A 24720-nucleotide genomic window follows, 5' to 3' on the forward strand; every position below is an offset into this window, starting at 1 on the left:
AAAAAATTAAGAAAGTGATATATTAATTAGTATTCATTTATCATAATTAATTCCTTACATAAACTTATTTTTTTGTGTGTGTACAAAGTGAGAGTGAGAGACCTATATCAGGCTGAAGTAGGTCACCATTGTAACCTTATATTACCTTCCAAATAAAATTTCTGACAGATCCTTTTGGGTGGATTGCCTGTTATTCTTGTGAGATGGTTCTTAAATTATATAAAACTTCTTTTATTTCAGTTTTTAATATGTGATATTTTCCTTGTTTAATGACAAAATAACAATTGCCCTAAGATCTATTATGTTACCATTAACTTATTTAATATTTTCTACAAATCAAAAGTTCCTTAAAGTTTCTACTAGTCCCAGCTTTTATCATTTGTTTAAAGAAAAATTTTCAGTTCAAGTATTGAAGCATCTAAACAGTGCTGTTCAACCCTCACTGAGTCCAATCCAAGCTCTTGAAACATTGATAACAAAAGGTGAATTAAGAGAAGATCCCCATCAAAAAATTATTGTTCAAGAACTTGAGAAGGTTTATTTAGATATCCAGAACTATTCCCCAGCTAAAGTAGGATTTTTTGCTAAATTATTCCATCAAAGCAATGCCATCAACTCACCCAAGGGAATTTATTTATATGGGGCTGTCGGGGGTGGAAAAACTATGCTAATGGATCTATTTTATGGCTGCTGTAAGGTATGTTCAAAATATTATTTTATTGCTTATTTTTACCTATAGCTAACGTATCCTTATATTAATAAAATTTTAACAATATAGTTAGTAGAAGTAATAATTTGGTTTATGATTGACTAAAATTATTTATTGTATCATTAAGTGTTATTTTATATGGTAATTTCAATAATTATAATTTATTATAGTATATGATTTACTGAATAGTTTTAAGATTCATATGTATAAAAATTTAAATAATTATAGGTAAATGTACACATGTGTTACTCCAACATGGCGGCTGTGTATATATTCACTTATGCACACGTTCCATTGTAGGTCATATCTTAAACTATTATTAGTGCTTTTATTTGAGTTTAGTCCTAAATTTTGCGTGTCAAAATACGAATCACATTTTAGTGTCAGGTTATAGATGTGACGATAATGTTAGACCATTTTCTCATTGTGTAGAAAGTGATGATTCCTCGGTGACAGTGATTATCACACTTGTGACAGTCTCATGTGTGCAAAAACTATCTTATTAACTGATTAGACTACCAACTGTCAAACATATTCCGATAGTATGACAGTAAAGTTAGGTTCCATGACCATAGTTGCTGCGATAACTTCCTATTACCATTACCATCATGATGGACCCTCCTGCCTTAAGGGAGTACTGGTACACCCTCTATACTAGAGTGACAGTAGTGAACTAGCTCCTAATTGTGTACCACTTTGGTCTATAATATACAGTATGGTTTATTTATTGTGTATTTTATGTTTTAATTGTGTATTTTATGATTAAATAAATAGTTATATTTCAATTTGGTGTATGAATAACAAAACAATTTATTACTTTGTTATTATATTTTACTTTATATTTAGGGTGATTACAAAATTATGTTTATATTATATTCCATAGGAAGTCTTTAAAAACATGTACATATACCTACTTTTACACCATTTATTTATTATTTCTTTGTGATGTTTTAGACTAATTTGTTCATTGTCAAACAACAATATTTATTTTAAAAATTATCTTCCTAAAAGATATAAGATATTAAATTATACAACGTCAACATTTACATTTTAGGAAGATAATTTTTAATTAGATATCAGTTTTTATTAATTGATAAATTTTTCCAAGACATGATATAATAAATATATGGTTTGGAAGTATGAAAGTGTGAATAAAAAAAAAAATTCTTGGATATTAAAATCTTCATAAAAAAATGGTATTCTAAATAAATATGTTAAATAACCTGAAATAAATATATTCTCTTAATTTTATTTTTTTTATTTTGCATATTTTTCTGAATAAATATTCCACAGTTATAGTCATGTTAAAACACACACACAAAAAAAAATGTATTCTCCTTTTTAATCAGATTCAGAAGAAGAAAAGAGTTCATTTTCATTCTTTTATGCTGGATGTTCATGCCCGGATTCATGATTATAAAAAGACAATCACAAGAGATAGAGATTCTAATAAACCTCAGGTAGTTGATGTTATTTCTCCAATAGCTGCAGATATCAGTAATGAGTCATGGCTGATATGTTTTGATGAGTTTCAGGTACCAATTTATCTCTGTTATTACTAAATAATAGTACTCCCTCCATTAGTGTATAATGATTTGTTATTATCTTTTTTCCTCACAACGATTAATTGTACACTTTTATTGAAGCATCATAAATAGATCAGGAATTATTATGATATACAGAAACTTTCTTTTAATACATATGTGAATTTATGGTACAAGTTAACTAATATATAAATAATTCTTTCTCATAAATACTTTAAATAGATAGTTTGAAAAATAAAGTAAATAAATTATATAGATTTATATTTTATATATTTTATATATATATATTTTATATTTATGTGCTTAATTTTGTATATTTTCTGCACATGAAGGTATGTTTTATGCCTTGCTAATTTGTAATTTGAAATAAATATTGGTCTGCTCCTATTTATTTTAGGTTACCGATATTGCTGATGCTATGATTTTGAAAAGACTTTTCACTGCTCTCTTTTCTTATGGAGTTGTTGTTATAGCTACTAGCAATCGTCCACCTGATGATCTTTACAAGAATGGCCTACAAAGATCAAATTTCGTGCCATTTATTCAAGTGCTTAAAAATTATTGCCGTGTAATTTCATTAGAATCTGGTATTGACTATAGAACTAAGGCTACAAAAGGACAGGTTAAGATATATTTTGTGTAAGTAATCGTATTAATTAAACATAGATTGCAGAAAGAATTATACATATTTTTCATGTATGGTTTTATAGAATAACAGAAGAAACAACAAATGAGGAAATGGACAAAATATTTAAAATGTTATGTTCTATGGAGAATGATATTATTCGTCCAAGAACTTTGAATATCATGGGTCGTAATGTTACCTTCAATAAAACTTGTGGACAAGTTATAGATTCTACATTTGATGAACTATGTGCTCGGGTAAGTCTTGATCGATGTGTGGTATATTTCTTATTCAACAGTGAGATGACTTGTTAAAATATAATAATTAATAAATATAAATGATAAATAACAGGCCTGAAATAATCGTTTTACAACTTGTTATCTATGTCCATTACTCCATGTTTATTAGACATTTATTCTTGCTTGAAAATAGTTCGTGGTAACACGGGTAAAATGATCAGAATTACATGTTCACTTTCTGTTTCGTTTAATAAAATAAAGTAGCCTAGCTCAATCTCTTCTACAATATTACATATCTTTCTTTTGTAATGCAAGGGCTCCGTGCATTTCATCAAAAGATTAGAAAAAATGGACTTGGATAATTTTTCCTCTGTTCCCTATAATCATGTCTCAAATGCTATCAAAAAATTCTTTATTAAAGCCATTTACACGGTTGTTTTATATCTTTCTTGAAACTGAAATTTTCCTGTGTATTAAGGTTAATTCTCCTTTTTCTTTATCTTTTTTTTTTTATTCTGTATTTTATCTCCAAATCTAGCTACTGGTTGGCTGAGTTGAACATGCATGCACCATTCTTTTTTAGCTTTAAATGGTCAAAAATCAGAACAAGAATTAATGAGATGTTTAATAATTATTAATTATCTGGACCGTAGATTCAGTATGAGGGGAAGATGGTCGAGAGTGCGGTCAGTAATGATACGTAAATGAGTTTACTTATTTCACTAGCATCCTGACCTTCTTCTCCTCATACAAAACAAGAAATGTTCTCATTTAGACTGTTTCTTTCATTCATTGAGGGTACAGTAAAAAAATTATATACAATTGATTTATTATTATGGAATTTTAGTGGCCTTTTCTGTTTTTGTTTGCACCTTCATGCTCAATAATTAAATAATTTTAAAATTGATCAGATTTATACTGTCACATGTAGTTTCTGATAATTGTTTTCTTTTTCATTTTGCAGCCTTTAGGTGCAAGTGATTATTTGCAGTTATCGCAAGCATTTCACACAGTATTAATAAGAGATGTACCTGAACTTAGCTTAAAGCTGAGATCTGAAACAAGGAGATTTATTACTCTTATAGATACCTTTTATGACAACAAGGTATGTATATTTTAATCACTAAACTGTTATGTAGTATTATTTGTATATGAATTATTAGTTCATTTCTAAAAGGAACTAAGTCAGTAGAGATTTTAGTTTATATACTTTTAAAAATCTTAACTTATTTGACTATACATGATATTTGTTTTCATTTTTTTAGTAGTTTATTCTTGCTTTCCGTTTTGAATTAAGTGCAGACATCTTAAGAAAAAAGGAAATGATCTGAAAGTTTATTTCAATTTCATAGAATTTTAAGGATGAATTAGTTTTGTTTTCTATTATATGCATTGAAGAGGAATTTTTATATATGAAGTTGGGATTGACTTAATGAACTGTTTGTAATCAAGATAGATTAATAAAATTATCTGTTATCAGTCCATTGAGTTCCTTTTTTTTCTGAAAGGGGCTCCAAAAATGTATACTTTATCATTTTTCAGCTTCTGTACATTTCACAGGTGAAGAGGATGATTTTTTGTCGCATTGACTAAACATGTGTTGCAAAGATAGAATAAAATCATATCATTTCATTACATGAATCTAATGCCACAGTGATTCCACATAAGTTATGACTGTTTGCCGCATCAGTCAGTATATCATGTTTAAGTTATGAATTGGTTAACAGATTTTATGATTATTGGCATTCCAAGCCAGTTTTTTGTTTAGTTGGTTGAACAGGTTGTCCTTTATTGTTGTAATTTAGTAGTAGATTCATAGGTTCCTTAAATCCTTTCAGTAATGCCATGTTTTATTTAAAAGATAATGTGAATTCAATGACAGCATATAATTACAATCAATATTGCTAATAAGAAATTTTGATGAGGTTTTATAGATGTATATATTAGCAGTTCCTGTTGGTGTAATAAGTTAAATAATTTGCAATAAATCCTTTATTATTATTACTTAAAATAAAAATATAAGATTTTAAAATTGTTGTTTAACTGTATTTATTTGATCCATCCATTTTATGTGGCTAGTGATAAAAATATTTTTATATTTGTAGGTAAGGGTTGTGATCTCTGCAGAAAAACCACATGATGAATTATTTTTGAAAGATTCAAAACATGATGACGACGAAGATGAAAAACGTGTTTTGATGGATGACCTTAATATTGTTAAAGGATCTGTAAGTGGAACAAAGTAATCTTGTAAGACTAATGGTCTGATTGGTTCTAATTTTTTGTTTTATTTTTTTCTAGGAAAACGCTTCTTCGAGTATCTTCACAGGTGATGAAGAAATATTTGCATTTGATAGAACTATATCTCGTCTTTCTGAAATGCAGACTCAAGATTATTGGCAGCAATGGAATAAGAGGAGATAAAATATTTATTAATTATTTTGTTTTCAAAGGTAATTGTATTGAACTAAAAGAAAAAAAATGAACTCTGACTTTTTGGTTGTAATAACGTTAACTTATAGTATAAAACTTTTATTAATTTTGTGATTACATTCATTTGAAAAAAAATGTATGTCAGTACACTATATGGTTGAGTTTTATTGTGACCTGTTTTAGTTGATTAGACAAATATATATTTTTGAAATGATTTCTGTTATGTGTAAATTATTTCATAAAATTCCCCACCTTCAGTTGCATTTTCTATAATATGGGAACTGATGATGAATTCGGAATCTTGGAATCAATGATTCTATTAATAGAACACAGTTACTAATAATCTCTTAAGTAGTATCTGAACCATTTAGTTTTACTAGAAAATTATTGAATTTAACTAATACTTTTTTAAAATAAATTATTAGGATAGGAAATTATGAAATATAAGAGAATAATTTTTGAAAGAATTATATTTGATCATTAAAACTAGTAATAATAAATTGGTTCTACAATATTACTCAAGAGTTTTTGAGAAATTCCTTTTCCATCCCAACCAGTACCACCAGTTCCAGGCTGGAACAACAAACACTTAACTATTCTAGTTGCAACTACTCATACTAAAAAAAGGCATGTAACCTGCAATTCCAAAACTGATTCCCACATATCCTTCAATTCTACTAATTAAAGTACAAAAGTATTTTAGTATGTACCTACTTTTATAAGAGGAGAATAGGACTGGGGGTGCAGTCAGTGTAGAACGCAGATTAGTAAAAACTTTTAATTTTTACCCAATCATCTCCTCATCCATGGTCAATTACCTACTCATCAATATAACCTTTTTTTATATTTCTATTTACCATACATGTGTTAGCTCTTCTTAATCAAATTGAAGTATAAAGATTAAAACAATTAATGACATAATGCTGAAGGTACTTAAACCATATTGACAAGAGTGAAAAATTCTAATATGGAAAGGTGATATTAAAATGTATATCCTTCTGCCAGCCTTTTATCATCCATTCCATTGTGCCCCTAATTATGGAGAATGGTCTGATCATAAATTAGGCAAAAATGTCTCATATAGAATTCAGACCTTTTCAATGAAAACACATCAATGCTAGAATCTTCAATATTTTATAAAAAATAATAAGAAAAGTTATTTTAAAGTAGTTTTTCTACTTGTTTTCAATTTATGCTTCTGACAATGTTGGCCATAATAATATTTTAAAAAGAGCTTTTTCCATTGTTAATTGTGTCAACAAACCTCAAAAACCTAACTTGCCTCAGACCAACCAAAAGCTAAACAGTCTCAAAACATCAGTTTCGGAGTCTTATCTTTTATCTCCAGAATTTTTCTCTTACAATGCTGCAACCTGATGTACTAGATGGCATTGACACTTTGATTCTGAGAAGGGTTAAAGCCTTTGTTGTACTCCCCAAGAACACTACCACAGTAATGTTTGTAATCTGAGGAGGTATCAAGGTTTAACATTCATCTTCTGTCACTGGAACGTTTCTCTAGAACGCTGGCCTTATGTCCAACAGCTGTCTAATATGCTAGTAGTCTTGATTCAATTCTGATTATATTATTAGATGGTAATTGCTGATTGTACCAATAAATAAGGTATTAATAAAGTACATCGGAATGGTTTTTAAAAGTGGGTGAAAAACATTAGTGTTGGGCGTTCATAAAAGGCCATGAGCAGCAGCTACTCTTGGATTATAAGCGGCCCAACTCTCGTAAACTAAACTTCAACCAATGACTTTGCTAAAACAAGGAAGATAAATAGGAAAAAGAAGGAAATTGATGATAAGTGTATCCCATTCCTTCAGGAAAAGTTTCTCAAGAGTTTTAGTGAGATGGAATTTAGTTCAATGATCCCAATAATTTCTTCCAATTGTACAAAACACAGGTAGTTATTGGAAGTAAAGGTTTTACAGCAAGGTACTAGGTAGTGAACAACTTTAAATAAGTTATCTTTCACTGAATTTTATAATTTAAAGAAGATTTCTTAGCCAATATTTAATCTCGTAATCGTCATAAATTATTTTTTCATTTATAATTGTTAAACACAATCATGAAGATGGTGTCCTGTGCTTTTACTTTCTTAAAGAATTAAAACAAATATATGTATATGGTTCATTTTGAAAGATTATTAGTAGTCCGTATGTAATTGATTGTAGGAAGATAGTTCGGGTGGTGGTCAAGAAAGGTTCAAAAATTATTTATTTATTTAAATAAATAAACCGAGATTTCTAATATTAGTTATGAATATTTTCTTTTTATTCAGGATAATAATATGCTAATACGATCATAAATAAAATAATAATAAATAAATAGTTCCTATATTATTTTTGTACCTTTCCTGACCGCCACCCAAACCATCTTCCAAAAACAATCAATGTATGGTTCATTGTTTCTTCTATAGCTACTATGGATGGCATTTTATGTATCTCGGTGCCCTTCTTCTCCCGGGCTTTTACCGGCCAGGAATTTGTTTTGAAAAGTGTTGAACTGGAGTGAAAAATGTCGGAGTCAACTCAACAAACACGCAATGCTATTACGTTAAAGGGTTCAGCCAAATTGGTTGTTGACTATTTAAGTAAGTGAATCCTTTAACTATTTGGGAAAGAATGTTTAACATTAAAGAACTCTCCTGTCTCTTAAATTGCTAAATATTTAATTTTGTTTCAGAGTACGGGATTAACAGTATTTTATACCAAAGAGGCATTTACCCTCCAGAAAGTTTTAAAAACGAAGAACATTTTGGTTTAACGATACTTGTTTCAACTGATGATAAGATTAATTCATTTTTAGAATCTGTCTTGAGTCAAATCAAAGGTAATCTATGCAGCTTGTCAGAGTTAATTCTGTGTTATCAATTGTGTTCTATCTGTTTTCATAATCACTGGTGTTGATCAGAAGGGCCTAAGTAATAATTTTGAACTGAAAATTCTGTTTTTTTCTCATTATTACAAACATTAAGTTTGTCTTAAATGAGTACATTAAATATAGATTTAAGTTGTTTTTATGATAATGAAAAGTTATCTTGTCAATAAGGGATAAACATCTTATTTTTGTAATAATGGTCACTCATGCTCATTTTATCAAACGCCAGTCTTTTTGTTAAGTAGATAATGTTTAATTTGTTCTATTATTAAATAGAATGGCTACTCATGGAAAAAATACAAAAACTTTCTCTTGTAATTACCAATATAACAAACAAAGAGGTCCTAGAAAGATGGGATTTTAAATTACAATATGAGAAGTCTAAAGGTGAAAAAGGCTCTGGGGAAGAAGTCCTGGGTAACAAGGATATTAAAATTATACAAAATGAAATACAGAATGTACTTAGGCAAATATGTTCGACTGTTAGTTTTTTACCATTACTGGAAGGCCCATGTAAGTTATCAATCCTGTATTAACAACTTTTTTTTCAGCTATGTAGTTCTATGATTTTTACTATTTTTAGGCTCATTTGACCTCCTGATTTATACATTACCCGACATTGATGTACCAGAAATGTGGGGTGAAACAGGACCCTGCTTTATTGCAAATTCTCAGGAGCTTCAGTTACGGTCATTCTCTACATCACTACACAAGATGGATACAGTTGTTTGTTACAAAGCTGAATGAAATTAGTGAGTGATGATTGAAGTATTATACAGCTCATTCAGAGTTATTGATTTGTCCTAATTTTAAAGTTTTAATTTGCATTTGAAATTAGTTGTATTATGTGACTAAATTTCAGTGATACTGATTAATTGTAAGATGTAAATTCAACTTTTATGATATGTATTAAGTATTACAAATTGAATTGTTAATTTTTAAATTATGAATCGAAAGAATCATTGTATTATCATTAGAGATCTATGATGTAATTGTTGTTGCCGTTAATTTTTTTATTGTTTGGGTTGAAATAATTGTTTAAATTTCTTTCCATGCTGTAAATATAATGTTTATGTTGCATAAATTGATACTTCTTTTCTCGAGTATGATTATTATAGACCTGAGGTGTCCTAACTTTTCAGGCTAAGAACCACACTGACTCCTTCAGTTAGTCCCAATAGTTTGTCGTAAGTTTCTAGGATAAATCTCATATCATTACTAAAATTATAAAAAGTTTAGTTTCACTATTTATGTCAGATATTGTTAATTAATTATTCTTTGAATAAAAATATCTGATTATTTATTATTTTCTATGGTTTGCACAAGTTAAATTTTAGAAATATACTATAGTAGGCCAAATTGGTGATGCTCATTTGTCAATGGTTACCTGTGGACCACAGTTAAAGAGACCCAGTATATATTTTTTATATTTATACATACATATTTATTCAGAAATGTATCACACATAGCTAAACAGCCTACTCTCCTTTTTTATTAAAAGACGTGAAATTTATTGAAAATTCAATAGATTATGATAGTCCTTATAATTCATTAAGGTTGCTTTATGCTTGATCATTGAAGCGAAATAACATTAGCTAATTAAGAATATCAGGATCTAGTGTTAATTATATATTAATGGTTAAGAACTTTTTTAATTAGGGGATATAGTTCATAACATGTGGAACTATAGAATGATATTTTTGAGATTCTTGTATCTTAGCAAGGTGATAACTCGATCACTCTGATATAATTTAAGTTAGCATTAGCTGGCATAAATAAAGATTACAATAAAATTCATGAGGTAATTTCTCTCTTTTAATTATTTTATAGTTATTGAGTCATTGTACTATTTTAAGAGTGGTCAAGTTATGTTGGTAGAAATTGGATTACAGTAATTATGTAGTCCAGGATGATGTGGTATATATCCAATTTATTTCAGAACTATGCATAGACTCTTCCATTAATAACAATTAGGAGCATGAAGTATTCAAAATTAAAAACAAGAAACAATTAAGGTTAGGTTTTAATACATAGTTCATTTAAAAAATTGCCAATAGTTAATTTTGCTGATTACTCAAAGTATTGTCAGAATAATTAAGCAGATTCTTATCTTTTAAGAATTATTAAGTAGTAGGCTTTCAACATAATATACTCCTAGATCCACTCGGGGATAAAAGCTGAGATGCGTTAAGGCTGCAGACAATATTTTTAATTCTATCATAATATTAATTTTATTTGTTCTCTGCCAATAAAATCTATGGGAGAAACCATGTTTTAAATATTAGCCTGAAGATACTAAGATAAATGAAAAATACTTTTGTGTGGTGAAACAAATTAAGAGGATGGAATTTGACAGAATTATACTGGTATATATATAGTATATATTTTCATACTAACTCCCCAATTTTCCTCCAAGTTGAACGAGCTAGGTGGTATAGGTGTGCCAAGGAAAATACATTTATATATGTACAAGAAAAACTAGTGGACAGAATCAGAAAACATCAACAAACACACTGCTAACCCGCATAATAGCTAAAAAGTTTATCAAAATTCAATTAATGGTTCAAATTGATTATGCTTATACACAAATTTGTCTGCAAGTGGACTAGATCCAGAATTTTTGTTTCTTGATGTCTAGAACGTAAAATGTAGAGGAAAATGTTTGATTCCTCTTCATTTTCAGCATGAAATCCAAACTTCTTCCTGCCTTTGGTAGAGGGGAAGGAACCAAAATTATTAATATGATGTATTGCCAAAATATCAACTAAAAAGGATGCTGCAAAACATTAGTTTTGTTTAAGTTATACTGGATTGTTGTAGGAAAAAAATAAGAAAATAGTAAGAGGACAAAACCTCTTAAAAATTAATTATTATGGACTGTACTTCCAATATATTGCTTGAGAATATGAAAAATTAAAGTCAACTACTTCCTAAGGGTAGGTAGTATAAACAAAGGATTCAAAAAGTAGGGACCTATACCACTACAACCCATGAAGGATCTTGGTAAGAATATACTATTTCTTGACAAAGTTCTAGAAAGTGATATCAGCATATAGGCTCCACCACCAGAACCATAACATATCCCAATACAGTACCTACCTGATTTTTGTTGGTTGACAGGATGGTCACCCAACCCTTAAGTGAAGATGTGATTGATAACAGAATGAATGAACATAAGTGATGAAAGGTATTCTTTTTTTTACTATTTTATTTTTATAAAAAAATAAATAAATATTATTTACTGAGTGGATTCACCTACCTCAAATGCTAAATAGTTAGATATGCTTGAGACTGACTAGTTTTAACAAAGAAGGCTATTATTACTTGCCATAAACTTTACAAAACTTCCACTTAAGTATTGAATGTCTAAGAACTTCAGTTTTGATTTACATCACTTTTGTACTACATAGCTTTCACAATTACCTGCCACAGCCAGGCTCTGGAGAGAATGAAAGGAGCAAAAACAAGGAATTTATAAAATATGAACAGATTATCTTATTTTTATTAAAAACTCAGTAGACAGAAATTATAAGAAATATGTCCTGGGTTTCCTTGTCGAAAACAAAGGAAGTTGATTCTTGTGTTGGATTCGTTTTGGAAGTGGGAACTTGATTTTGGAATCATGGAACTGCTTCACTAAGGGTCTCCTGCAGTTGGCAGCTTTCACGATTTCTACTTTGATTATCTGAAAATAATAATCAATACGGTAAAAAAAGAATAATGTAAAGTAGCTCTCAATGTTAAAATTTAAACTTTAATATGTGACATAAATATGATTTATAACTCCTGGGGAATAATTTGTAAATACAATTTATTCTCATTGTTTGTATAGTCTAGTTTTAAAATTCCTTGATTAACCTTTACATGGGGATTCCTCAGTTGGGCACATGGAAGATTTTTCTTAATAGTAGAAACAAATTACAGTAATTAGCTTAGATCAACCTTAAGCAACCAATCATGAGCGTTTATATTACATCAAAGGGATTATGAAGACGGTAAAATGTATCATAACAAATTTGGATACTACTTTGACTGTAATAATGAGAATAGTGATGATGATGAACAGTCAAATTTAAATTACATTATGTTTGATCAAACAACAGTGGTAGGAACATAGCACAAATAAATTATAGGATTTACCTGAATAGAATGAGCTCGAGCTCTATGTCTTGCTCCCATGTCTCTGTAGCACTGAGTTACAGCTCCTCCAACAGTTAAGTCCCTGTATTCACGGTACATGTTGTGTGTACCAGACCTTGAGTCATAACGAAGCCAGATTCCAAAGTTCTTAATCTTTGTAGGAGATTTTTCAGGAATCTAGTAAACAAGAATGAAAAATAAATACATTCAACATTGCAAATAATACAACTATGTTCAAATATAATAAATAAAAAAAATAATTTAATAATTATTACAGCATATCACATTGATGTTTAAGAGTGATAGTAACCTCAAATCTTCCATTGAGCACTAAGAAAGTTGCATCCTTCATAGTTATACTGAAGTGAAAGTAGATAGCAGTTAATTTGGAGAATTTTTATATTTTCACAAATTATAGCAACTTCATACCCATGGAAGCATGTTTACTCTTTAAACATCATTATGTTAATCAAAGAAAAACAATAATGGAAGGTGGTTAAAACTCACTGAAAGTTAGTTTAAATCATATAATTTGTATGATTTTTGGAAAGAAATGACTCATTAAAATCAGAGCCAGGCAAAAACTAGCTTATAGCTTAATTAATTTTATATAATTTGTCCTCTTTTAATTATTTATTACTAGTCAGTAAAGATAAATTCTTTACTGATAAAAACATATTTTATACCACCTGGCATAATACACATTACAGGAGATACCCAGACGTGTGCGGACCAGGAGAACCTACTGGACAGATGCCGAGGACAAGTAAAAATTGTTCCCAATAATAATTAATAGGAAACCCCTTAACATTGTAGCTAATTTATAAAAGAATAAAAAAATTGTTAATTTTTTGGAGCAGTGGCATGAGCAAACCCCAACGCACCCTGCATGCCAGTTATTTTTTCAAGTATACAGCACCTAATCCAGCAAACATGAGAATAACAAAGCAAATGTGATGTGTCACAATAGTGGAAGAAATCTGTGCCCCGATTGCAGCATCCACTAGGACATGGAACTTGTACTGACAAAATACATATGATGATTAGGACTATGCCATGGATAAATATCACTATATGTATAACATAGAAATAGTAACAAAATAAAAAGTTAGTACTCTTGATTATGGAAAAAACTTGACAATTAAGCTGTGATCTTGAACAAATCAGTCCCTGAAAAACCATTGTTTCAAAATAGTACTTCCTTACAATGTACTGAATCACAGATCCTTCATGGGTTGCAGTGGTTTTAATTATTATTCTTATTAAAAGTTAAGATTAATGAAAAACACTAATATAAAAAGTATTCATAAAAATAGAACCACTATACAAGATCCTATATGTTAAAAACTATTTTTATTTCACCATAGCCTTATAAAATTTAAAATAAAAAAAATTTAAAACAACAGATTCAGCATTTTATTTTGTAATTTATTACGACATTAAAAAAAATGGAAAAGCAATGTGTGGTATCAACACCGCTGTCCACTCAGCAGTGTAATTTAGGCATGCTCAGCATAGGATTTGTTACATCTGAGTGGCAGATCAGCAGAGATCACGTAAATTACACAAATTATTATAAGATATACTGAAACTTGCTCAGGAGGTAAAAAAAAAAAGAGATAACATGAGAACTGGTGGTATTCTCGGATATCAGACAAACTCAGCAGTCCACATACAATGTTATTTCGGCTGACCAGCTAACCAGACCAAACAAATGTGAAGCAGTAAACCTATAAACCTTATAAATACCAATATTTTAATTAAATAATAACCAACATTTGTGTAATACCTGCTTCAATGAAACAATTTCTCCAGTGCTTTTTTTGAATTTCTTTAACTGTCTAAGGAAGTACCAAAATCTAGATTTTGCAACAATGCCATCAGGAGCAAATATCCTCATTTTGTAAAGAGGTAAATTGGTTTCTTTTTCTGTTGGAAGTTTCCTCCCAATCACTTCAAATTCCTTGAGCTGAAACAGAACAATGGGATTGAGTAAAATCTTTAGTAACAAATATAAGAAGAGCTAGGTATAAATTGAAAAAAAAGCAATGAATAAAAATTTTAATAATGAATTTTAGAAGCTTTAACTAAAGACAGCAGGATAACATTTAAATCAATAGCACTTTCATAAAAGCCAACTTTATGCAGTAAAATAATTCATAAATTTAGTGAACAAATCATAACTAAAGCAAAATGTAATAGTTCTAATATAAATAAATTAGGAATCAACTTTCCGATCTTCAAATTTGGTAAGCACGTGACATAACCTTGGTTGTTTATGTGTAGTATTTGAAAAAGTATAAATGTTTGTATCGTTGTAAAAATCAGAAGAATTATAAATATATAGCAGCTTTTATCATAATGGATAAATAAAAGTTACAAACCTCTCCTTTGGCTTTCATTTTTCACAGGATTAACTTCTTACAACCACCAGATCACGAGAGTTCCAATTCGTAGGAACAGTGCACCACTACAAATGGAAGATACGTATACATAGTACAATTAAATATTTTTATTTTGTAAGTTTAAAATTTAATATTAAATATTCCTCCTACAGTAACTAGCGAGTATAAAATATTTAATTTTATTTTTTATGAATAATTTAAATGTTTAATTTGAAAATATTTTCACTACTAATTATATATTAATTAAAAATAATATTTAACTGTTATAAATAATAAACTGAAGATTAATATGTCAAAAAAATTCTAAATCAAATAAAGATTAATAACTTGCTTCAAATTGTATGATATTCTACATAAAATTTCAGTTTTAATATAAAAAGAGGGGGGGGGAGTACGCTACATACTGTGGTTAAGGATGGAATTTGGAATGTCGAAAATCATAACTTCTAGCTAAAAAAAAAAATGATTACTTTATTGCCTGAATTTGAAAATAAAATACCAAATTTTTAAAGACCATGGCAATCAATTATCTGCATCAAAGAACGCGATAGCGTTCTGCTCCGCAAAGCAAAAGAGTTCCAACTAAACAAGTGCAGCTTTTCGGAAACATGAGGTCTTAGAACTTGAATTTTCACATCTCATAGGATAAGAGAATGTCTCTAAATCTTCATTTTAATGGTATTTTAGTGAGCTGAGGTATAACACTTCAAAAAGTTTCACCATTTTTCCCGGTCTGATTATGGCTTTTGTTGTTCTTGTCAGCATTTAAGTAGACTACGGCCTAAACAATTAAATATAAAATTACCATAGTTTTACTGTTTCTTTTTTAATGTATAAGTATTTATAGTATTTTTATGTATATATACTACTCTTTTTGTTTTTAATGTATTTTACTGTTTTAGTGTCTTTTGTATCATTTGCACCTATTGTTCTTTTACTTATCGCCCAATGTTAGGATGAAACTATCTTATATGTTTCAAAACAGCTATTTCTTCATTATTGAGGATGGAAATCGGCTTTATTTATTGATAGGTGTAAGTAAAATCTGACTATATTCAAAACGATTATAGGAACAGGAAAACAAGAATAAAATACATAAGTTAAATATCAAATTCTTTCATATTTTGTATTTATGTTATGGATTTCCGAAGAGAATTGCCAGATCAGGGAGAACTCACGAACTCACTTCCGAAGAAAACTCATAGATCAGGGTCTTCAGTTTGAGTCGGGATATTCACCAGCCTCAGAAAGCTCCTTAGTATTGATCGAGCTAGCTTCACCACTCGTAAACCAATGGCTGTGTAGAACAGTGGCATCGCTCACTCAAAACCCTAATGAATGTTTAGATGAACGTAGATGATTGGGTGGCGACAGTAAACAACCTTATTCAGGGCATTCCTTGGTGGTGAGTAGAGACACCAAGCATTACAAGATGCAGTTTCAAGATATGTCCTTGATCAATGTTTCCATAGATCGTTTGAAGCCATCATGTATACCATAAAACTCTGAGGGCTCTCACCGGTTCACCGGCTACCCACATACCGGAGGAACCAAAACATCAGCAGCCTGTCACACACCCTTCATTTCAAGACCCAGTATCTCCTTCGCAAACTGTTTGCCTCAATTTGTCAGGACGCTCTTTACTACCCATTGTAAAGTTTCTGGACGTTGTCATTGGGAGCGGGGTGGGAGGAGAGATGTTACAGTTGTGTTAGTAATTAATGAAAACTTAGCCCTTATTTATTTATTTACATTTTTCCTTAAAACTGTTTAAGGAAAGTGTAGGCCCTGGCCTACTTAGAAATTTATTTAACGAGGAAGGGAAACATGTTTAGAGGTTTCTGAGGTCGGATAGTTTCTACTTCATTGTATTGAATAGATTTCCCGCCAGAGCTCACATGTAATGGAATTTGCCAGGATAGTTACTGAATTACTTCATTTAAATTTAAAAAAATAGTTTTTATAATCTATACTTGTAGAGCCTTTACGTTGCTACTATAAATGTGAGACATTCTGGGTGGTATTGAGATAATTTGTTTGTTATACTAAATTTAAACTGAGGTAACAGAATGTCTTCTAATTATGATAAGTTTGGAACAGTAAGTATGGACCATGTTTCTTTTATGATATGAAGCATGGATAATTGTTTTAAGAATGACCTTTAAATTTATTAAAAGAAGTTGTTCTTTTCTTTTGAATTGATTTTGATCATGAATTGTTATCTAACTTGAAGGCTATCATATAACTGTAGTTAATAGAGGTCATAGGGATTGATTTATTGCATTAATGCTTGTGACCAACATATATCAATAAAATGGATCTATTTTTATTTTATTTACATTAAAATTATTGCATATATGTAATAGTTACATGTCAGTGGTAATTTTAAAACATAATGATATAAATCACCATCGTATTGTCATGCAAGATGCTTATAAACCTTGGTCAGAGGTATGTACAGCTGTGATGTATATGTACAATGATAAACTTGACAAAATATTTACAAAACTAAACTAAAGCACACGTCAATAAGTGATTTAACTGGTAACTTCAGGATTTTTGTATTCATTCTTCAGTTCTAATCATCTACTTTCGGAGCTAAAAAATACTTCAAACGTCCTTTATCGCCCATTTCATATTGAACAAGTAGTGGTAAATCTGGTGTCAAGGATAGCTGCACCTGGTTATCACATTTCAAACTATAACTTAATTTAATTGTGGTTCAATAACTTTAAAAATTGTTATTTATTTTAATTTAAAACTTTCCTTACCCTTAAAGCTAGAGGTGTTGCCTTGGCAAAAGAGGTGAGGTAACGGATTGCAAATGTTGCAGATACAGGTTCTTGAATTTCAATAAATATTGCTTTATCCGAATCTGTGATGTTATTTGGAGCTAACTTTATATTTGCTAGAATTTTAATGTAAAACATTAATATTTACCTACCTATTAATAATATCAAAAGTTCATATAATTAAATGTATTATCACCTTTTCCTAGATCTCCAGAAGTAGAAAATTTAACACCGTCTTTTGAACATGAAATCTCCACTGTTTCTCCAAATTGCAGTAATGTTTTGAAAATATGAGCGAACTCAGCTGAAGGCATTTTCATTACACAAGCATAATCAGTTTCCTAAAATATGAACTAATTACAATTGCCCTTATTTCTAAAAATAAAATGAAAATTCAACACTTACTGGTATATCAAGATGTTCATGGTCTAAGTTCATTAATCTCAGCTGATAATTTGAGACCTTGTCATAATTCTGTGATTCAAAAGTAAATGTAATACTGTCTAGATCCCCTTTAGTTTGTATAGTCACTATATCATCATTTCCTGCACACTTCATTATTTTTAACATACTGTAACAGTAATGTTCATTGATAAAAAAGTAAAAATCAAATATTTTATAGGAATATATCCAGAACCACAATATTAAAGAGGGTATATAACACTTTACTATTAGAAATTTATTTAAACTATAAAAATAGTGGTAACTTAAGTTTATTTTGGGTCCATATTGCTATGGATGAGCGGAAAGAAGATTCCATAATTCTTGTCTATGAGGGTTTAGGCTTAAAATTTGAAGTACTTCTGTACTCTAAATGTTTACCAGTGACAATGAATGTCACTATCATATACTAGCATTTTTTTCTCTTTTTCAAGACTATTTTCTAATGTGCCAAATGTTGTAAATTAGGAATGAGTTGAATATTGTCTTTAAGGAATTTATTTCTTTTCTTGAATTTTTAGTTTTAGAAGGAAAAATTTGTAATTTTATTCATTTAAAGAACTGTATTAAGGCAAACAAATTTTACACAATCAGTTGGGATTTATTAATGTTTGGTTCAGTGCCTTTATCACCACAATTAGATCAGGAAAGACAGGTTATCTCACAGATTACCAACCTTCTGGTGCAGTGCGAGGGAGTCAACATTTAATTTCAACCGGAATCGAACTGTTCTGTTCCCACCTAGGTAGAGCTATGCTGCATCAACTTGCTGGGCCAATGTGCACTGTTATAGGATGTTACCACTACTAGATGTTCGAGCCTAATTATTTTCTGATTGATTTTATTATTGCATGAATAAGTTATAATTTAAATTTATTTTGTTTCAAATAAATCTTTAGCAAGAGTTCAGTTTTACTTTGATGCACTTTTAATACAAATAAGCTTTATAATCTTAGCTACTAGAAATCGTATTTCTGTTTTGTTTTCTAATGGTACAGCTTAAAAAAACTGAAGTTTTCCTTATTTTATATTGGACATATTCTTAAGATAGTACTGTAAATTGTAGTTACTTTTTACATGTTGTGCAACTTTGGGACAGTCATCTGGAGACCGTTCTTATTGGTGAAAGTAGCCCATGTATACGATACTATATTCGGTATACCACTGATACAAAATAAAAACTGAAACTTTTTTAAAGTTGAACCACTTTGAAAGTAAATCAGCTATATAAAAAATTAGCGAGTCAAATAAATTGAACTTTTTTTTTAATTTAGATTAAAGCAGATTTAATTTTTTTATGTCAAAAGTACTTGTTTATGTCTATCTTTATGTTCTTAATAAATTTCTCTAATGATAAGAATTAACAGCACTAATTGTTAATTTGTTTATGCCATTAAATGATATATTTTGGAAACCAATTTAATTCATTCAATATTCTAATGTATGTAAAGGATACAAAAACAAACCTCGAAAATAGTGATTGATGATAAAACTATTTTTATTGTAAACATTTTTAGTACTCTTTGTTACAATAAGAATTTACTGAATTGATAAGATGCTTTGGATGATGGTCAGAAAGAACCACAAAATAGTAAAAAACAAAAATTGTTTTTTATAGATATTTCGATTTACATTCTTGGTCTTCATTAGAGCTTTTACTTGGAGTGGCAGGGAGTAAAGAACTGATTAAAGTGAAGTCCAATTTACGCAGTACTGATGAAGACCTGAAATATGGGTCAGAATGTACATTATCAATTAATATTTTTTACTATTTTGTGATCCATTTTTACTTATTCCTATACTATCCATATTCTTCATTATAAAAACAGTCAATCATTATTTCAGTATATTATGATATTATTTTTTAATTTCTCCTCTTCAGTTTAATGGAGTAGTTTGATATGATAAGTGAGTGAAGCATATGTTATACCAATAATTAGTGTTGCTTCCTAACATATTACCAAAGAAATTAAATGTGTTCAAGGAGAAGTGTCAGGTAACAATATTTGCTTAGATAAGTCATGAAATTACTATAATTTTTAAAGTTTTAATTTATCTTAATTTATTAATAAAGTCTTAATTTATTAATAAATAACTAATAACTATTTTTTAAATCCTCTAACGAGGAATGTTTGTTGAATTATTTACTTATTAATTGATAAATTATGTTTATCAATTAATAAGTATTGTTGAAATGGTTGATATAAGCATAATTACATGAATATTTATTATTATTAGTTGGTAAAAATTATTTTTGGTACTAGTTCACAACTGTCACTGTCACTCTACTAGGCATGCCCTCAGACACTGATGGCTATAACCTGACACCATAAAGTGATTCCTGTTTTTATGAATTTGAACCTAATCAGAAAAGGATCCATTGGGGGTTTTCTCATCCCTTTTGAGTAAGCGGCAGTTGACAGCTGTCAGTGCTAATATACAATGAAAGCAATTATAGTAGTGTATATTATAAATATATACTAAAGAACAAAGAAAATGACAAATGTGTTCATGCCCACCTATCCTTTGAAGTGAGAATTGTGTATTATTACTTAATTTTATGATATATTTTGATTTTAGGGAATGATCTGATAGAAGATAATGATAAATTTTCCTTATGCATATGTTAAATAAATGAATAATAATATTAATATAAATAATTACATTTCCTAGTCAAAAGTTAAAATCCCAAAAGACATTTAATAAATGCATGCAATTAATGAATAATTAGTTGATAGTTTTTCAGATCCATGAATTTTTGAACAGTTTCGGACTAGATGTAAAATAAGTTTATCTGATCCAAAAAATTACATGAAGTGTTGATATATGCTGACTTGCTATATTATTTTAACACTAAAAAAAAAATATTGATAATTGATCCTGTTCCTATATAAAAGCTGGTAATCAATTTTTCTAATTCTTGGGTTGTACCTTTGATTAATATTAGTATATCGACGAGTTGAGTTGTTTTAAAGAAAAATACAAGATTGTTTTTATTTAAAGAGTGTTTTAATGATATTTAAAAATATATACTATTTTAGGAATTGTAAAAGGAAAATGAGTGGTGTAATGGTTACTATGAATTTGATTATCCTAAGAGTGAATCAAAGATAATTTTTGGAAGGTTAAAAAAATATTAGAAGAATTGTGTGAAATATATAGTTGCCCATATAAGATACTAGCTACTACTAATTTTGTTGTATATTTTCAGTCTTGCAGATTTTAAATCATAAAATTATAGAAATGGGTTGTTTGAAACATTAAAGCATCCATCATTTATTGACTACCTGGGTGCTTTTATGTATACATTGAATAGGAACTGATGTTATTTTTTTACCTAGTAAGGTTGATTCCCAAGGAAATGTTTCTGTCACATTTATACTTGTCAAAACCACCTTGGCTTAAAAATAGAGATATTAGGCTAACATGGGAATTGTCCATAGCTTGTAACTGGATTCCATTGTTTGTGCATTCAAATGTTGCCTCATTCAGTAATTCTTTAATAGCCTCCAAAATCTTTAGTAAAAATGAACTTTGATGTAATCTTGCTTCAAACATCGCATTTGTAAATATAACAAAAATAAAACCTAATGATTGTAACCTTCCAATACTTGGTGTACAAGTATTTGGGAGGAAGGTGTATAATAGAGAAGGAAACTAAAAATATAAAAGGGGAGTTAGAGGGGAATCATGGGCGTGGTCAACTCTCGTTTTACCTTCTTCCCATTGAAGGCGAGTAGGATGTGCCACACTGGTCTGTTATAAGCATCAATTTAGGTTTTAGTGACAGTATTGTATATGATACTGTAAGTTTATTTTATGCTGGTTAAGAAAGGAGAATATTTAGCTAATCTATGGTAATAGCTAACTCGTAAAGAATTTTATTTCCTCTATAGATTTCTTTATTTGAAGGCGGATCCACATGTTGGCCGCTCGCCACAAATCAGAGGCTTGTACAGATGCTCGGTAAACAAAGAGTTGACCATCCACATATCAGTGTTTTTCAGAGAGGCAAGCATGGCGGACGTACAAGTGTTTCCAGTCATTGTACTGGGATTATATTATTTTTATTACAAAAAAAAGAAAATGAAAGGAGATTAGATTAAATTAAATATAAAACTTATAAAAAGTAACAGCATACACCTTTAACTTCCTAACAGCTCTCAGTTTCAACTAAACAAAGAACAATGGTGGAGACACTACCCAGGGGCTCTCACGAACCCCCTTTGGTCTGTGTCCAAAAAACCGACTCTCGGCGGATCGGCAATGAGCTTAGACCAACTCATTCCAGCCAAGCCAAGCTACCCATCCACATGCGCATTTCTTGAGTTCGCCACGGCTTGGCCAACATGTTGAGGCCCCTTAAGAGCGGTTAAGTAAATCTGCTGGCAGATCAAGGAAATCCTCTGAAGAGAACTAGTTTTGTAATGCAGTTATTAGGTACTTGGTGAGAAAAAAAAACTGCATGATTTTTATTCTTGGAGAAAAGGAAGTTTTAACGACTGCCATTTTTAAATTCTAATTAAATCAGGAAAACAAAATGAATGGTTAGTGAGAAGCTACAGGTTTACCAGAATTGATCTATTTTTTAGGTTTGTATCTTAAAGACGTAGGATGTGACAATTTTATAGTTGATTATAAACTGAATCTATTCTAGATAAATTAGGATGTATTGTCTTATAATTATGCTCATATGATTCCATAAATTAATATGAGATGTTTCCTATCATATTAAAGTGGTGAGGGGAAAAACGTAAATGATTAACTGTAAGAAGATGGGCTGTGTTGCGGTCACAAATAGAACACCTTTCGCTTTGAACAGCCCTGCAAAGTGGGGCAAATATTTGTTCTTTTTTTTACCGCAACCCTGACCATCTTATATTTAAATTTCACGATCAACTATGTATATATATATTTAAATGTTTAACTTTAGATTATATTGAGCGATTTGACTATCTACAAGTGGGATGGTAACATAACAAAACATTAATTATGAGAGATAGTTGACCGTGGATGATGAATGAGGAGAAGATGGTTGGGGGTACGGTCAATGAAAAACACAAATAAGTTAATCGTACTTATTTGTGTTTTTCATTGACCGCACCCCCAACCATCTTCTCCTCATAACAAAACATTGTGCTCTTTATGCGGTCTAGTTAACGAGTGTAAACAATGTTTTGTGAACGCTGTGGTTCTCGGAATTCCCGAGTTGCTCTTAATAGTAGAAACTATGATCATATACTTCAAGTTAGTTAATTAAACTACACGCCATACCTTCATCCGAAGTACTACTAGCTGGCTAGTGAATAAGGTTACGTTGGGACATTTAGCAGCTCCTGAATTCGCCTCTTAATAGTTGAAAACTCGTTCGATGTTATCGGGTCTTTATACACTGGAGTGTAGTACTATTATGGAAGCATTAAGGGATCCTAATTAGGACCTTAGTGTGAAAGGAATAGGATAGCACTGGGAATATGGGGCTATAAGAAATATGTAAAATTTAAAGGAAGAATATAAATGAGTCATGGAAGAAAAACTTGGGGGTGCGGTCAGCAAAGAAAAATAAACAAAACAACATTTATTTATTTTATGCCGACGTTTCTTAAAAGCAATATAACTTTGTCACGGATTTTGAGTTGAGCCAAACTCTTTGGAAGCCCAAAAAACGCAGTATTTTGGTACTGTTCTGATTTTTGGGCTTTTAAAACTTGAGGAGTGCATACCTCAAAAAATTAACTCTTAATAAAATGGAACAGATTTAAAAACTGCGTCAAATACTCATCCTTTACATTAAATTGAGCACTGCTGTTTGGTCGGGACCTCCAGTCAAAAAGAAATAATTTATTATTTTTTTAGCATATCGTGGGTTTATGAAATGGCAAAGGTCACAGAACTTTCCGCGGAAAAGGAAAGAAAATAGAGTGGAGTGTAGTCAAATTGTCCGGGAGACCCAAGTCCATCTTGGACTGTTGATCCAAAGAAGAATAAAGTTGAAAAATTAATGTCAAACATTACAAAACAACTGGTATTAAACTCAAATGTACCTGGTCAAATCATTAACAAAACAATAAAAATATGAAAAACTCTATAAGACATACATTTTATCAAAAAATAATGTAAATATTCAATATTTACATATGTGACACCATGAAATAAAGATTGTTTCAAAATCTTAATTTTTATTTTTAATCCTTAAGAAATAGGCTTTATGTATTTTTTACAATACTATACTTTAGTTAATATTAATGTGATAAGTAAGTTTGACTAATATGTACGATATAAATTTCTCAATAGATACTTTTTTGTTGTATTTGGAGTGGGGATACGAGAAAAGTGTATATCATATTACAAATATTTTTGTTTCAGATCAGCATTTAAACATTTAATTAATAAATTAAAAAATATATGTCACAATACCTTAGAAAATAAATTATTGTGGAATGAACCGGTTTAAAAAAACACGAGTTTTATTGGTGACTCTCTTCAAGGCCTATTAGGGAGG

The 24720-nt window shown here is 29.8% G+C and overlaps 4 protein-coding genes across 6 annotated transcripts; 2 read left to right on the forward strand and 2 right to left on the reverse strand.

Moving 5' to 3' along the window:
• The first annotated feature begins 135 nt into the window (after nt 1-135).
• On the forward strand, nt 136-5764 carry LOC106680942 (putative ATPase N2B). 2 transcript variants are annotated; one of them, XM_014420983.3, is made up of 7 exons: nt 137-697; nt 2059-2244; nt 2651-2892; nt 2964-3135; nt 4082-4222; nt 5223-5345; nt 5419-5764. In XM_014420983.3, exons 1-7 carry the CDS (start codon nt 302-304, stop codon nt 5539-5541), a joined length of 1383 nt encoding a protein of 460 aa, XP_014276469.1. In that variant the 5' UTR covers nt 137-301; the 3' UTR covers nt 5542-5764. The 2 variants fall into 2 exon arrangements, with proteins under 2 accessions (XP_066902446.1, XP_014276469.1); XM_067046345.1 differs by lacking the exon at nt 2059-2244 and having other exon boundaries at nt 136-697.
• A 2227-nt stretch (nt 5765-7991) lies between these two features.
• Nucleotides 7992-9528, forward strand: mad2 (mitotic arrest deficient 2). The gene is made up of 4 exons (XM_014420933.2): nt 7992-8153; nt 8246-8392; nt 8717-8953; nt 9024-9528. The coding sequence occupies exons 1-4, from the start codon at nt 8078-8080 to the stop codon at nt 9185-9187; spliced, it is 624 nt and encodes a 207-aa protein (XP_014276419.1). The 5' UTR covers nt 7992-8077; the 3' UTR covers nt 9188-9528.
• A 2396-nt stretch (nt 9529-11924) lies between these two features.
• On the reverse strand, nt 11925-15113 carry RpL18A (ribosomal protein L18A). The gene is made up of 4 exons (XM_014420989.3): nt 14965-15113; nt 14370-14549; nt 12581-12757; nt 11925-12125 (listed from the first exon to the last, which is right to left on the reverse strand). Exons 1-4 carry the CDS (start codon nt 14980-14982, stop codon nt 11967-11969), a joined length of 534 nt encoding a protein of 177 aa, XP_014276475.1. The 5' UTR covers nt 14983-15113; the 3' UTR covers nt 11925-11966.
• Nucleotides 15114-17289: 2176 nt separating this feature from the next.
• Nucleotides 17290-21843, reverse strand: LOC106680936 (proliferating cell nuclear antigen). Of its 2 annotated transcripts, none has more exons than XM_014420978.3 (5): nt 21556-21843; nt 18183-18348; nt 17974-18118; nt 17757-17893; nt 17290-17684 (listed from the first exon to the last, which is right to left on the reverse strand). In XM_014420978.3, exons 1-5 carry the CDS (start codon nt 21774-21776, stop codon nt 17673-17675), a joined length of 681 nt encoding a protein of 226 aa, XP_014276464.1. In that variant the 5' UTR covers nt 21777-21843; the 3' UTR covers nt 17290-17672. The 2 variants fall into 2 exon arrangements, with proteins under 2 accessions (XP_014276464.1, XP_014276463.1); XM_014420977.3 differs by having other exon boundaries at nt 17290-17665; nt 21556-21841.
• Between the last annotated feature and the right edge of the window lie 2877 nt (nt 21844-24720).

This window comes from Halyomorpha halys, unplaced genomic scaffold (genome assembly GCF_000696795.3).
Source record: "Halyomorpha halys isolate HHAL.00 unplaced genomic scaffold, Hhal_1.1 Scaffold299.1, whole genome shotgun sequence".
NCBI lineage: Eukaryota > Metazoa > Arthropoda > Insecta > Hemiptera > Pentatomidae > Halyomorpha > Halyomorpha halys.

Coding starts and splice junctions, on each gene's coding strand:
- LOC106680942 (XM_014420983.3), top strand. CDS start 302: ATGTTACCATTAACTTATTTAATATTTTCTACAAATCAAAAGTTCCTT. Junction 2,893..2,963: donor CAGGTTAAGATATATTTTGT/GTAAGTAATCGT, acceptor ATGGTTTTATAG/AATAACAGAAGAAACAACAA. Junction 5,346..5,418: donor TTAATATTGTTAAAGGATCT/GTAAGTGGAACA, acceptor ATTTTTTTCTAG/GAAAACGCTTCTTCGAGTAT.
- mad2 (XM_014420933.2), top strand. CDS start 8,078: ATGTCGGAGTCAACTCAACAAACACGCAATGCTATTACGTTAAAGGGT. Junction 8,393..8,716: donor TGTCTTGAGTCAAATCAAAG/GTAATCTATGCA, acceptor ATTATTAAATAG/AATGGCTACTCATGGAAAAA. Junction 8,954..9,023: donor ACCATTACTGGAAGGCCCAT/GTAAGTTATCAA, acceptor TACTATTTTTAG/GCTCATTTGACCTCCTGATT.
- RpL18A (XM_014420989.3), bottom strand. Junction 12,758..14,369: donor AAATTGTTTCATTGAAGCAG/GTATTACACAAA, acceptor CTTGTTTACTAG/ATTCCTGAAAAATCTCCTAC. Junction 12,126..12,580: donor CTCGAGCTCATTCTATTCAG/GTAAATCCTATA, acceptor TATTATTTTCAG/ATAATCAAAGTAGAAATCGT.
- LOC106680936 (XM_014420977.3), bottom strand. CDS start 21,776: ATGTTTGAAGCAAGATTACATCAAAGTTCATTTTTACTAAAGATTTTG. Junction 17,894..17,973: donor TTCTGGAGATCTAGGAAAAG/GTGATAATACAT, acceptor TTAAAATTCTAG/CAAATATAAAGTTAGCTCCA. Junction 17,666..17,756: donor CAACACCTCTAGCTTTAAGG/GTAAGGAAAGTT, acceptor TGTGATAACCAG/GTGCAGCTATCCTTGACACC.